The 14349-nt window shown below is 40.4% G+C and overlaps 1 protein-coding gene across 22 annotated transcripts in view; it reads right to left on the reverse strand.

The window, feature by feature from the left end:
* The window catches only part of plekha5 (pleckstrin homology domain containing, family A member 5), a 78534-nt gene that overhangs the window by 12901 nt on the left and 51284 nt on the right, over positions 1–14349 (reverse strand). For 14 of the 22 annotated variants that reach the window (XM_025003605.2, XM_037978127.1, XM_037978135.1 and 11 more), the window contains 10 exons: positions 13991–14114; positions 13734–13838; positions 11152–11224; positions 9647–9747; positions 8283–8398; positions 6322–6828; positions 4373–4853; positions 3852–3935; positions 3061–3180; positions 2086–2139 (listed from right to left, as the gene is read on the reverse strand). In XM_025003605.2, coding sequence (XP_024859373.1) covers positions 2086–2139; positions 3061–3180; positions 3852–3935; positions 4373–4853; positions 6322–6828; positions 8283–8398; positions 9647–9747; positions 11152–11224; positions 13734–13838; positions 13991–14114 — 1765 coding nt within the window. Of the gene's footprint in view, positions 1–264; positions 346–2085; positions 2140–3060; positions 3181–3851; positions 3936–4372; positions 4854–6321; positions 6829–8282; positions 8441–8698; positions 9593–9646; positions 9748–11151; positions 11225–13733; positions 13839–13990; positions 14115–14349 lie in introns of those variants that run through there. The other 8 variants (XM_025003606.2, XM_037978137.1, XM_037978140.1 and 5 more) reach the window with 4 other exon arrangements.

Raw genomic sequence — 14349 nt, forward strand, 5'->3', positions numbered from 1 at the left:
GGGGGGGGTTAACGGAACAGCGGAGAGTACATACATAGAACATAATACTTTTTAAAGTCATGCCCACAGGAACATGACTTCTAATACGGAGAGAACAATCAGAAAGCAATGGATGGGGAAGTGCTGGCATAGCAAACAACACACGGAGACCGTTCTCGAGATGAAGACTTGGACATCAGAGGAGGAGCATTGCATAACAGACCAAAAAAAGAACAACAGCAACTGGTGAGGATGACGTGGAGCAAAGCCTTAGGCTGGCCTTACTTGCTGGTAAAGTTGAGGCCTCGGAGCAGAGTTCTCAATCAATTTGTGAGTCATGGCGATTAAAGGGTCATTTTCCTTCATCTAGTTCAGTGCGGAGAGGAGCGATATAGCAAGTGTCAGAGCGTTTACAGCAGTACACTTGATTTTTGAGACAACAGCCACAGCAAAATTACACCTCACGTAACTCACTCGAAAAAGACCAGAATCAGACAAAAAAAACATGTGCATCCAACACAGGACAGGAAAAGGCTACAACCCCACGAAGCAGGAAGCAATACTTACAAACAGGATCAGGAACACATTATAGTGCAAAGAAGCTTATTTCTTCTTCGTGAAAAGCTCCACCTTAAAACGTCAATTTATTATATCGGTGCAAATACAGCAAACACTACAGTTATTTGTGCTGCAATGCATGTGGTGATAAACAATAAACATGAGCGAAGAGGCAATTATTTCACTGTGTTCACACAAATACGAGACTAGATATTAAATGCTAATTACTAGAAATGTATTAGCGTTCCTGCGTGTACCACTGCGATTATTAAACCCCCCTAAGAGCGGATGATAAAAGTTAAATTCCTACAGCTTTTTTATGTAAACTACAAGGCAGAGATACAGCACGTGCACATTGTGCTGCTTCAAAGAACACAATGAGAGCCAGTTATTTTGTAATTGCAGCAGACTTTAGGCTATTCATTAAAATTGTTTATAAAAAAAAAAAGAATAGGTCCATCAGAAAACAATGCAAACGAGGGCTGAACGTTATATTGGCACGCACAATAGTCAAATCCCAGGATCTGCAGTTTTGATTGACGCAAATTAAATAAAATACAATTTTTTTGCTTTGAACTTGCTGCCAACACACACTCAAACTGTTTGATTCTTTAAACTGGGACCACAAAGCTCCAAAGAGAGGCGTAAATGCTGGTACGAGTTTCACGCAAAGTAAAGAAAATGTCTGGAGACATGGTTCAGTATATCTCTACGGTTAGTTTGGACTGATAGAGGAGTACCACATGATGTTTTCAGCTATTATATTAGTCAAACACTTTCCTCTCAAATAACTTCACAATAGCAGTAATCACAAGCTGTTTTTAGGAGTATTCACTATGTGAGATGTTTAAGAAAATGTGCAGCCACTGGTTTGTACTGGTTTGCAGCTGCTGTTCACACGAGTCCTTCACAGCGAAAGATTTGCTGCTCATAAATAAAAACTTATGAAAGAAGATGACAGATGAGGCTTGCTGATGACCAATTTAGTGTTTATATCTTTACTACGTGGACATAAAAGTATTTTTCACAAACAGATCGACAGGAAAACAGCTTAACAGCATGCTCACTCGCAAGAAATCCTCAAGACAATCCGGTGCCATGTTTGCTCATCGTTTTATCCGCTGATTTTCTAGAAATGTTACTGGGTGGTTGGGCTTACATTTATGTCTTTGAAACATTGCAGGACTTTAGTTGCATGTGTAAAAACTGCTACTCAGTCCTGTGTTTTGGACATATAAGTTTAAAAAGTAGAATTTGTCATTAGATTGAACTAAACACATAACACACATTTATATAAAAAAAAAAAGAACAAAAAAACAAAAACGCCATATTGTCCCATATTGTGCAGCTCCTTTTGCAAACAAATCTAAAGTTTGAAAAATGATGTCTTTGTTCACCACTGGCTTTTGCTTATTAAACATTTACTTGTTGACAAATTCACCAAGCATCAAACTAGAAAAAACAACAACAACACAATTATAGTAAAGTATTAAATGACTTCAGTTCATTACTAGGGAAGAGAGGGCATGCACTCATGCACCACCCCACCTGATTGTCCAAATACATGAGGTTCCTTTGGAGGTGATGGGAGAGAATGTCGTTCTAGAGTCAGCAGAAAAAAAGGAGAGAAGAGAAGAGGCAACAGAAAAGTGAGATAAAGGAGAAAAAATGAAAGCCCCCTTCTTAACCCGATGCCCTTCTTTTGTGTCTCTTTGTTACTTACATATCACACAAGCATGTCACGTATCCAAATATAACCGCGTAAAGAAAAGGAGGCAGGACAGTTGAATGTGAAGAAAGCAGGTCAGGCACCACATGGACTAAAGAAGGGAACAATGTGATGCTACTTCTGGATGTGAGGGAGGGCATGCAGTTTCACTTTGACAAAACGGGCCATGCAATCTTGACCAAGTGCAAGGAAATCACAAAAAAACATGTAAATCAAATGTGAGAATAAGCAAACTACATATAGTAATTATCTTTGTCTGTACTGATACATGGAGACATCAAACAGAACTGTATTGTAGATAGTTAAAAATCTATTTAAAAGTGACCAAAAAGCCACATTAATAATGTTCAAAGCTGCAGTTAGGCAACTTATAGGGTGCAAAAATCTTGAATAAACATTTAGAAAGGCTACTGGTTTTAGCCTCCTATTCAGTCACTGCTTACGCTTGCCAATGACTTTAACTTGAATTTCAATCTAACATCTGTCTGGACTCTTTTTGGGGCACAAAATGAGTCAATCAACTGCTCACCCTGCTAAAATATGTCAAACGTAATGACCTGGAAAACAAAGTGAAGCCAGCTGGAAAATGATTTGGCAAATGTTGTTGCTTTCAAACATTTTTTTGTATGTTTAAAAAGCAAAGTGGATAACAAAGTAGCTGATCCCTAAAAAGAATAAATGGATGAAGACCAACCGAATCTTCTGGCTCGAGATGAATAATGAAGGTGGGTAAAGATGGCACACACACCACAAGGTACTATACACGCCTGCAGAGATGTCTCTGGGGGCCTGACCTTTGGGTTGTCGCCATCCATGTTTAGTTGCATAAGCTGTGCTACAGTGTGCTCCCGGATACTGTTTAGCTCTGCCTGCTGCCGCCGCAGCTTTATCAGCAGCAAAGTCAGTTCTTCAGGCTGCAAGGGAGGGGGAGGAGGGACGCACGGCCACAATGAAACAGGGACACACCGCGAGGGGGTGGAAAAAGGAAAGGAAAGAGCACACCAGGATAAGAGATTTAGAGGCATAAGGATCAAAATAGGTAAGCATACCCTGGCGTTGGGTTTTCATGCACTTCAGGAGCATGAGATTATCCCATGTGCTATCACAGTCAAAGGCGTACAAGCTCTTTACATTTGCTAAAAACAGAAAAGTTTGCATTTATTGCAGAATCCGGGTCAGACTTCACCAGCTCCATCAGGACAGAATGGCACTGAGTGGAGCTTTGACATAAATTCCCGATCTGGCTTAGAGAGTTGTGAGTGACAGGGTTTTTAAGTCTCCACTGATGTGAAGTGAGTCTAAGGAGCTCTGAAGTGAACAGATTTTAAATCCTTCAACTTGGAGCATACAGCCGAGTTCTGCCTAAATCTGCCTCTAAAAGACCTTTGAAAATGTTTTGGTCGGAGCTGAGCGAGCGGGGAGGTGAGGGAAGGCACTATTATAAAAATAGCATTGTTTGTCAGAGAAGTCTGCTTAAACCCAAACTGTAGAACCCAAGTTTGAAATGTCTCAACTGAGCAGAGCGCAGTCATATAAACATTTGTGGGTCAACAAAAATAAAATAGGAACTTGGATGGAGACTTACAGTTTTGCCTTGCAGAGAATGGGCAGTGATGGTCTGGATTGGGATCCCTGCAGGCATGGACCTCCTATCAGGTGGGTAGGCATACTGCAGGACACAGTTTTATTACAAATACGCCTATTAGTGCTGTTCATTCATTCGTTTGCCTTTATAACCTTTTTTAATGTACATGCAATAAAAAAGAATATGACAGCAAGTGAACCTTTAAAAAAAATAGGTTTCAACTATTAAAAAAAGTCACATTTTTTACTTAAAACATTACCCTTAGCTCATCAGACATAACCCTGTCAACACATTTTAAAGGAACTGTTTCTCCGGTAAACATGATCCCGAGGTAAAATAGATTAGAGCAATTTGTGATTTTGTTATAAAAACTGCTGTTTTACAAGAACTACAAAGTTCCATCTGCTTTCATGGTACAAAGACCGAGGTGGATATTTCAAAATGCAAACACTGAGAGACTTAAGAACAAAGCCAAAGCCACACTGTCTGCATGGAGGCTGGAGATAAGAACAGTTTGAAACCTTGTTGATTTGCGGCCTGTGTCGTCTGTCGAGGCTCGACTCTCGTCTGTAGATGGGGGAAGAAAACTCCGAACGGGCATTGGCCATGTTGTAAGACCTCATCGGAGAGTAGCCGCCGTACATGGACAAGGACCCGTGGGAAGGTGACGGGGGGATGGAGAGGCTCGGCGCAGCATGCTCTGATAAGTTGATCATGGTTTTGGGACTGGCCATATTGCTGTAGAGCGCCGGCTGCCTGCTGAAAGCCTGCCTCTGCTGCCACTCGTACAGCTGCCACATGGTGTCATCTCGCATGGAGCGGCGCTTCTCAGCCGCTGACGGGCCCAGGGCTTGGTCGTACAGAGACGGCGACATGCTGCAGATACTGTCTCGCTGGGCCATGCTATTTCTGGGCATACTGCGGTAGCCATCTCCATAATGAGGCATGTAGGGTACCGAATGGCTTGGCATATTTCTAGGCAGTGTCTGGTACGATGTGACGCTAAAGAGAAACACACAGTGGTTACAACAGAATTAAAAAGGATAAAATACTGAATACCTATTTACAGTATGTCATTTAGATAAACAGGAAAAAGTTTGGGGTTTAACTTTCTAAGGACCAAATTCATTTTATTTATTCACTTTGCCTTTGGGAGCGTTAGCACATACTTCAGATCAAGCCTACCGTGATCCGCTGTAGGAAGAAATATGTATTTGTGAGGATTTACCATTTTAAATGTTTATATGTGGGTCTTGGGGGAATTGAGCAAAGTAAGACTCGACTCAGATAAATTAGACTTTCCCAGAAATAAAAAAACAAGGCTTTAAAAAGCCTAACTTTCCTTAGTGGGTTCAAAGTCAGTGCAGTGGCATTACAAGGGCTTCATATTAGGACTTCCTGACAGATTGGGGCTAGAAAGCTCACTGGTCTGTAAAACGCAGACCAACGGCATTAAAAAAAGGCATGTGACTGCATGGAAACCAAACATCAGTGGGGAGGAGACAAACAGTGTTTAAAAGAAAAGTGCAGAGAGAGCTGGGACACTCTGATCTGATCACACTGAAGCACATTTTTAAATAAATCCCAAGGGCTTTTGTAGTATTTTTTTAAAAATTATTATTATTTTTAGAAAAATATTTGTACGACAAAATACGAAACAAATATGTGGTCACTTCTGCACCCATAAAAAATCAATTCCGATTTTTCCTCTTTCTGAAAGTTCAGAGACAAAGTCGTTCTCTCCATTCCTCAGTTTTAAAAAAAAAAATCTATCCAATCTGAGTTTTTTTTGCTGTTGTTTTAAGAGACATCCCTCTTTTAACATTCCTTCTGTATTCAAATATGGCGTGCGCATCCACTTCTTAAAATAAACCTAATCGTGGAGTGAGAGGGGGTAAAGAGGTACGCCTGTGTCGCTCAGAGCAGAAGCTTGAGAATGATAAACAGGAGGACAAAAACAGTTGAAGAGGCAGACATGATGGGCACGTCTGTTCGACAAAAGGACAGAGTGAAAGTTTAATCCCAACCAATTAAAAATGGGATTTCTACAGCTGCTCCAGCAGCAGGGAGTTACTCTGACAGAGTCAGCCATTGTTTCTCCCTGCTCCTAATCACTGAGACACTGTAGTGAGAAATGTTACATGTTTACATTGTGATCTTTATATTAGTAGCACATTTCTCATGCTTTAAATAGCACAGCTTTAGAAAGAACAGAATTTTAAAAATGCAATTGTAATCTCAATATGAAATGTCTGTGAGCTTTCAAGCAGTGAGGGAGAACTTCCTGTTTCCACTTGACAATTACAAGTTTATATGTTTCCCATTCTTAATGCTGAAGGTGAAAATGTCCCAAAAACAACTTGTCTAGGACCTTCTATTGCAGCAAAACTATTTTAAAATATGTGCACATTATATAACATTAGGATTGTTTGTTTTTTTTAATGATAAAGTACGATATGATGAAACCTACCTCCTGGTATCATCATCCTGGTTGCGTCCTCTCTGTATGCGAACCCACTGTTCCAGCTGCTGCATAGAGCTCGTCCTGCTCAGGCTGCGGTCCGGCTCTTGGTTGGGACTTTGCTGAACGGGGATCCCATTCCCGTTAGCAGGGAGCTGCTCTCCCGACCCGTTCACCTGGGGGTTTTGGTGCAACCCCTCGGTCTCAGCTGGAGGCTGCGGTGAAGTCACGGCGGCCTTAATGGATGCTGCCTGGGCCGACTGGAGTTTGAGGCTGTTGATCTTGGTGAGGGGGCGTCCACGCTCTGCCCCATCCTTCTGGAAGCCGTAGCGCTCAGCGTCACGCTGCTTTCTGTCTTCTTCCTCTCTGGTGGAGGTTGCTGCTGCGCTGCGCTCGCGATCAACCTCGAGGTTGCGTTCGTTGTTCTGGATTTCAGGCTGTGTGAGAGGCAGCTTGTGGTTGACAACATGACTGATTTCTTGTGGTCCACACTGTTCCACTTTTAGTCTGTCCAACCTGAAAAGGACCAGAAAACAGAAACACTCTAATAAACATTTTGTACTCAAAAGACAAAAGATTTTGTTGCAACAATAAAAAGAGACCACTGCATTAGAATGAACTGACTGCACCAAATATGTTTTCTCTACACATATAACTGAGACAAAAAAAAAAAAACCCTCAAAGACTTACAGCTCAGCCTTTGTTGTTAATTATCCTAACAGGTTTATGCTTTAAGCAAAGCCAGAAGTGTAAAGTAAATTGAGTGAAGTGCTCAATGTTTCTCCCAGCTGTCAGAGAAGGTCTGACGTGTTAAAGGAAATCAGATATCTCCAATAAAACACTTCCTCTGTCGAAGCCCGACTCAAAGATGGTGCTCAGACCCCAAATCCATATGTAACTCCCACCTACCACTCTGTGGTCCCAGGGGATGTATCGAGAGGTAACAGGCACCACTACTCTTTGGCCTTAGACAAGCCCAAGGTCAGAACTTCAAAGTTGATCCATTTTCTTTCAGTGGTACGAGCTCAATACAAAGGCAGGACAAAAGACATTCTTCAGACTTTCCACTTGTATACTTTCAAATACCGCAACACCAGTCACGTAATGTCTTCTCCAGCTTTCTGTGACTCTGTTATCCTCACAAAGCACACACTGAGGCCAACGAATGGTTTATGTGCTATTATTTCTTTTGGGAAAAATGTGGACACGTAAAACAAGTGTAAGGTGAAATTAAAAAAAAGCCGCTATACATAAAACAGAAAACCCTACAGCAGCATCGCTCAGTCTCATTTTCGCAAAAGTATTCAATGGATTCCAGGCACCACTGCTCTGTGTAATTACACAGCTTCTTACAATTATTCCTCTGCTCGCCCATGCAAAAAGAGAGCATTAGATGGGCCAGTGGCCAAAAGACAGACAGTTAAGATTGTTTAAAAAGAGGGGGGAAAAGGCAACTCAGCTGGTAAGCTGGTGAGCACGATCAGCCAGCGCAGCTGTACGCCACCTCAACAACCTGCAACATGCACTGACAGTCCAAACATGCCCATGTGAACATGGCACTTTAGTTTTTTTCTTTTTAGTATTTGTTACTTTGCAATAAACCTCGATACTAAACCGGTTGCGTAACATGAAAGACAGTTGCAGCTCCTTAAACAAGCCCAAAAGACCAGAAATGACAAGACTGTGCATTGAGCTGCAGCCAAAGACCTTAACAGGCTTAACAGAGGGATTTAAAAAGGACTTGCTTCTTGCACAAATTCAGAAAAGAGAGAGAGAGAGAGAGAGAGAGAGAGAAAAAAATCAGGGTGGAGAAACGAACTGAAGAATGCAGAGTCATTAGTGTTCGTTTTAAAACCCGTCCTCAAATGCCTTTTCAGATGTCTTTTTCTTTCTCCTCCTCTATTCAAAAGTGACACAACCAACTCTTTAAAAAAAAGGGGGGGGGGCATATTAGTGAAGCTCTTACAAACCTTTTGACTGGCTCTGAATGGACAAGTGCAGCGTCTGTCATTACTTTCATCCAAGACTCCATCTCTTTGGCTGTATCCGTGCAAAAATAGTACGTCCTCATGTTGGGATGTGTGGCCTGATGGGACGGACGGGAAGAACGATGCACATAAAAGGTTACCTGTAATATAAAAAGAGAAGAGAAAAAACAGAACTTCATCTTAGATTGGGGAATTGTTTGATATCCTGGTTAATTGTGACTATGACTTTAATGCTTTTATGCTTTTCAAACATAGCTGAGCTGAGCTGATTTGTGAAATGTTCCTGGATGTGGCCATCTGTGCCGTACAGATAAATCAAATCCTTGAGTCACTTAAGTTTCATGCATACCACCAGATTAAGGCAGTAAATCTGTCTGGTACAATGCTGTCTGACTTACCACGCAGCACATAGTATGGATGACACATTGTCCTGTTTCTTCGTGCTCTCGCGGTAAACAAACCAATATGTTGTTGGCACCAAACAGACAAAAAGAGAGACAGAATGTTTAGTGACCAATCTCAACGTCCTGTTTACCAATGTTTAAGACACAAGAAAAGCATTGTCATTTCTTTAATTCCCTCCAAATATTCTGGAAAAATGACACAACCAATTGGGAGACTTGAAATGCCGGTCACAAAAAGAGACAGGAAAAAAAATAAAAAAAGTCATCAGATTTCTGAGTTTAACTGAAGAGTCTGTGCCCTGAACTGTGGTTTCCCTGTTTCCCTAAACGCTCCCTCTTTCCGTCTGAATCTAAGTTGGAAAAGGAGTGGGCCGTGTGGTTACAGAAACCTTGAACGGACTCCTGAGCGTCTGTGTTTAGCTGTATTTGGCAGGGCAACTTTGTTGTCTCTAAGGGTTTATGAAAAATGCAGCAGTTCTATATACACCGTTAAGATTTCATGAAATATGTTCCTTTAAAAGAAAAAAAAACTCTGGGTTTCCGACAGTATCGTGGTGTCATAGGACTGCACTCCTGCCAGCGGCCTGTAAAGGACGTGCTTCATTCGCGTTGCATAAATAAGTTTAAAAAAACAGCTTGTATTACCTTATTTTTAATCTGATAAAAACTAGCTTTAAAGTTTCAGTAAAACATCTTTAAAGCTTGTAAACGCTGATTCATATTCCTAATAAAACACTGAGCTAAAACAGTAAAAACAATCTAAATGGTACCTTCTAGAAAAAAACTTGCACATTTAGCATTTATATTATTTTTGAGCTCTTTATTTTCCCTAAAACACTATAGTAAGGTCTTATTACTTTTTTGCAACAAGTATACAACAAGTATATTAAACCATAAAATGTGAAGTCTAACAACGTTTAAAATGAATGAAAATATACAGACCTTGAAAGCATATTTTCTGTTAACGTGATCATCTACAGACAACATGGATATTTGAAAGCTTGGTAGGAGAATGCTGCCAAGTACACCTTCCTCTTTTTCATCTGCAGGGGGAAAAAAAGAAAATGAACAAATTTATTTTTAAATCAAGTGTTTTATGATATTACTTCTGTTGAGTTTAAAATGAGTTTAATTAGCTTGCAAACATTCGGGTTCAGATCGTAGACTGTAAAAATCTAAGCCAGGACCAGTTTCCCTAAGGGCTGGTTCCTGTACAGGTTTTAAGCCCCGCCCCCTCTGATGACTCTTGTTGATTTATGTTCCTAACTTGCTGCTTTATGTCGAAATGTTCGTTTTCCCAATACGTTTCGCTGTAATTTGTCATTTCTTGTTATTTCATGCTTGTTAAGTCAAATTCCCTTCACATTAATTTAGAATGACTCGAAGAAATAAGATGTGGCCCCAGGGGTAAAACATATTAAGTGAATTAATTGTGGGAATTAGGGCTCCAAGAAGTCCTTTAAAGTAAATTATTTTTTGTCATGCAGCTATGTCAGAGCTCAAGGTTTATTACGGAAACACTTAAAATCTGTTGTTTCCCCCCCTAAAGAAATACACCACCACAGAAGTGTGTGCAGAGCAATTTTGGAGTGTAAGCAGCAATGTTGGAGATCCTGGGTGGACAATAAGAACCTGATAACTCCAGCAAATAATGGCTGCATTTAGTCGAGGCAGCAAAGTTTATGACCTCACTGCCAGCTCTCTGCTGATGAATATCATTGCACAACACGTCCGTCTGGATAAAGCCTTTAAATCTGCTTCTGTCTGTGGCTTTTGTCAGCCAGTGGGCAGAAAGAATGTGTCAGGAAGGGCAGGATGCTAGGAAAAACACAGCTTCGATGTCATCCCGATCAGCACAACCGATGACTACACCCACATCAATCCCATGTTATGACATGTAGACTTGAATCAGGCGAGGTCCACAGCATCTCAGCGAGAAGCAGGTTACTTAAAAATAAACATTTACATTCAAAAGACGTTCCTGCTGTACAACAGTAGCACAGAGGGAGCTGAAGGGTTAGTCGGATTTTATTAACTGAAAAGAAACTGGTTTGTGATTCCTACAAAAACCCAACTTTGAAACAAACTGTATTAATAAAAAAATAAAGATCATTTCAATATCATTTCTACTTTAGATTCTGTTATAGCTGAACATTTTTGTAATTATTTTTTGCCATGATGATGGCACAACAGTGGTCCGTTTCTTGAGGAATTAAAGGAAAATGTATTTAAAAATAGCTCCATATATTCGGTTTATCTTTGCTGTATTCAAGAATCAAACGTGCATACATTCCTATTTCTGTAAAGGTCTCAAGCCCTCAAGCTTTATATTTCTTTCAGTTGGTCATGACAGGTTGTTTTTTAATAGAAACTTGGCTGAGGGTCACCGCGGTACTTCAAATACTGACTGAAAACCACTAAAGTTGGTGTTAACTGTCTGCACTTACCCCTATAGTAGAAGAGGCACAGATCAGATAGGACAAACCACCTCTTCTTCCACAGCTTCATGCCTGTGCTGTCCTGTAAACGCACCAGATGAACAGATTACATTCACTTCACAAACTCTGGAGTTGTTTTCACAGTGAAATCTCTGCAGAACTCGTTGTAGTCCACTCATCTCCTCAGATGTAATTATTATCCTCAAAACATTCCTAAAGCTTAAAATTCTAGCTCAGTACTGATAATAAATAGAAGCCAATCGACTGTTTTAACTTGATATTTTCAAGTTTATTTACTTTTAGTCTTTAATAAACATGTTTTTCGAAACAGTGCAATACAATGTTTTTTTTTTGAAAGTTACATAAGTAAACATTATTCATAAAAATACTTTACAAGTCACCTAAAATGTTCTGACACTCAAATTATGCTCATTTCTGGGTTGACACTAGGCATGGGCCAGCATGAGAGTCTGGTGGTAACCTTGAGCAAAAATATCACATTTTCACTGTATTAAACAAATCAGAGACAGAACACAAGTGAACATGTTGACAGCAACTTTGTTTAAAATGTGAGTCAGCTTTTTTCTGCACTCCATATGGCTTTAAAACCAGTTTTGCTACCAGCTTCTTTTTTATATAACATTTTTGTTTACAATGACATCTAGGAGCAAGGATACATTTGAATTTAATTACAAGTATTGAGATTATTTTTAAATTTAGCACCAGAGAGTCAGCAGGCAGTTCTAAAACAGTATTTTTAAACAGATTGTAGAGGACATTATGGACATAATGGCAATTTATTTTTTATTCTAAAGTACTTGGGCCTATTGTGCAGAATATTACCTCTCTGTTCTGCTCTTTGTGAAGTAACACTGAAAGCCTGACAAGTCAATGTAAGTTAATTATTTAGCTGGGTTATTAGGCTCTGCAGTCCAGCGTATATTTCATCTGCTAACAGGCTAACTCGTGTACCTTTGTTGCAAACGTTTGTTTCAAATCTTCAAAAGGGAGACACGGGTGTTGCTCTTCTGGTAGACAATCCTGGAATGACTGGATTATCAGCCAGACAAAATGTACCCAATAAGTATTAAAGCCTAGGAGAATTCCCTCTTCAGCTACTGTACCCAACGGCAGCTTAAAGCAGCAGGTCTTGTAACAGAAGGGGGACAACAAAATATATGCTCTGTCTCTGTTATCTCGATTTTTAGGCATTTAAAAACGTGGGAAAGATGTAATGACTTTCTAATACCTGGATATACCTCGACACTGGTAAGCAGCCCATGCCTGGGTGTCACAAACTATTTATAAGTTACTTTTGAGAGAAGGAAGGTTTGTCACGGGGTTAACACAATGCAACAAATATAATCTTTCTTTGCTTAAGTTGCTCTTTAATATCAGCTCAAAGTGATTTCTAGTCTGCAGCCTGAGGAGTAAAGAGTATTAGCTCCCTTGTTAACATTAATGGAAAACTTGAGCAGAGTCCTTCAGCATAGATTTTATCTGGGGATTAAAGTAGGAGGCGGGACCTCAGCAACTCTGTCATTATGGTCAAACAGCATGTGGGCTGCAGTTTGCTTTAAATGGAAATTTGCTTGCACCACCCAGAATGTTTTACACATTAATATAAAAAAGGGCAGAAAATGCAGATGCTCCTCTGTAAGTACTTAAAAAAAAAAGCAGATCTAAAAAGTAGCAAGATTCAAACATCCTGACCACCTACTCGTAATGCAATTACGGTCTCCAGCAACAAATTTTATAATGTGTTCATGAGTAAACTTTGTCAAAAGTTCTTTTCGATCTTGCTCTTAGGAGGCTTTCACCAACACATCGATCACGGTGGCGTGTTGATTTCCCAGTGGGTCTACTGCGGGGCTGCAGCTTTCACTCAGCCAAGGACTTCAATAGCTTCCAGGTTTCAATGAGGCAGAAAATAAAAGTGCAAATCCAGCTTTTATTCAGGGTAGCAGATTTGTGAGTCTTTTGCTTGATCTACATCACCCTGATTATGGCCTCCAAAGAAAAGCAGCTGGCAGATGGAGCAAAGGAAACAATCACGTGCTCGCAGACTGCACTGGGAGCCCTGCAATCAGAACTAATTGAGTCTTCTTGTTAGGAAGCATGAGAAGAGTACAGTCTGGACAAGGGCTGCTTCAAGCACCACTTTTCTTTCCTCGCTGCAAGGAACCCAGGTGTTGTGTATTTATACACTGCTGGCTGCGCAGGAACACTGGACAAGGCAATGTTCAAATGGTGCAAGGCATCAGAAATTATTTGTCGTACTGTTCCTGCACTGTAAGTGGCCTATTGAGCTACAATGGGCCACTTCTACATTGTTTCCGCTGATGGAACTTAAAGCAAATCGCAGTATTGACTCTAGTCATTAAGAAATAATGCAAAAATAAAAATATGTCCTGATTTGTGGGATCATGTGACAAATCAGGAATAATTACAATTATTTAAATGCATTATTAGGTAACCATTAATGTTTGTGGAAGTTACTGCAACCAGGTAACTCATCTTAAAATGATGCAATGATTATTTTAAGTTAACACAGATTAAAGTACAGTTGATTCCATAAGGTGTTTTCTCACCTGCTTGTAAAGCCAGTTTCTTTTGGCCACTGGAGCATTGGGGTTCCTCCTGATGGAGTTGGATCGCTTTCCAAAGTTATGAATTTTCTTGGAGGGCCTTGAGGGCTAAGAGGGAAAAAAAACAAATATAAATGTGCAAGAAAATGATTTTTTTATTCTAGACTTTGCCTGCCTTTTGAACAATTTAAATACGATCCAGGAGGTTTTTTTTTCCCCCTTGGGATGCTTGATGATTCCACGATGCTTGCGTCACTCACTCTTCCTGCAGGGCTGTTGTTGTTTGCAGCGCAGTCTGAGGTGGCTGCCGTGTGGTTGGAGGCCTCGCTCATGGTGCTTAGCGGCCGTTCCTTCTTCTCATTCGCTGGCACTTTGGACGCAGATCTAAACAACAGACACAAAGCCAGAAACACAAAAGCGAGCCATCAGTCAGAAACATCGTGTGTGTGGCGTCCAACCTATTTAGGTCCTCCTAACCTCTAAAAAAACCCCAAGGAAAATAGGAGGACACAGCTTTTATCATCCATTCCTCTCTCATTGCTCTGAAGTAAAGCTCTCGGTGTAATGAGATCTCAACATGGGCTTATAAATCATGCCAATTACTCCCAGCAAGTCAGTG

The sequence above is a fragment of the Kryptolebias marmoratus genome, linkage group LG11, assembly GCF_001649575.2.
Source record: "Kryptolebias marmoratus isolate JLee-2015 linkage group LG11, ASM164957v2, whole genome shotgun sequence".
Taxonomy (NCBI): domain Eukaryota; kingdom Metazoa; phylum Chordata; class Actinopteri; order Cyprinodontiformes; family Rivulidae; genus Kryptolebias; species Kryptolebias marmoratus.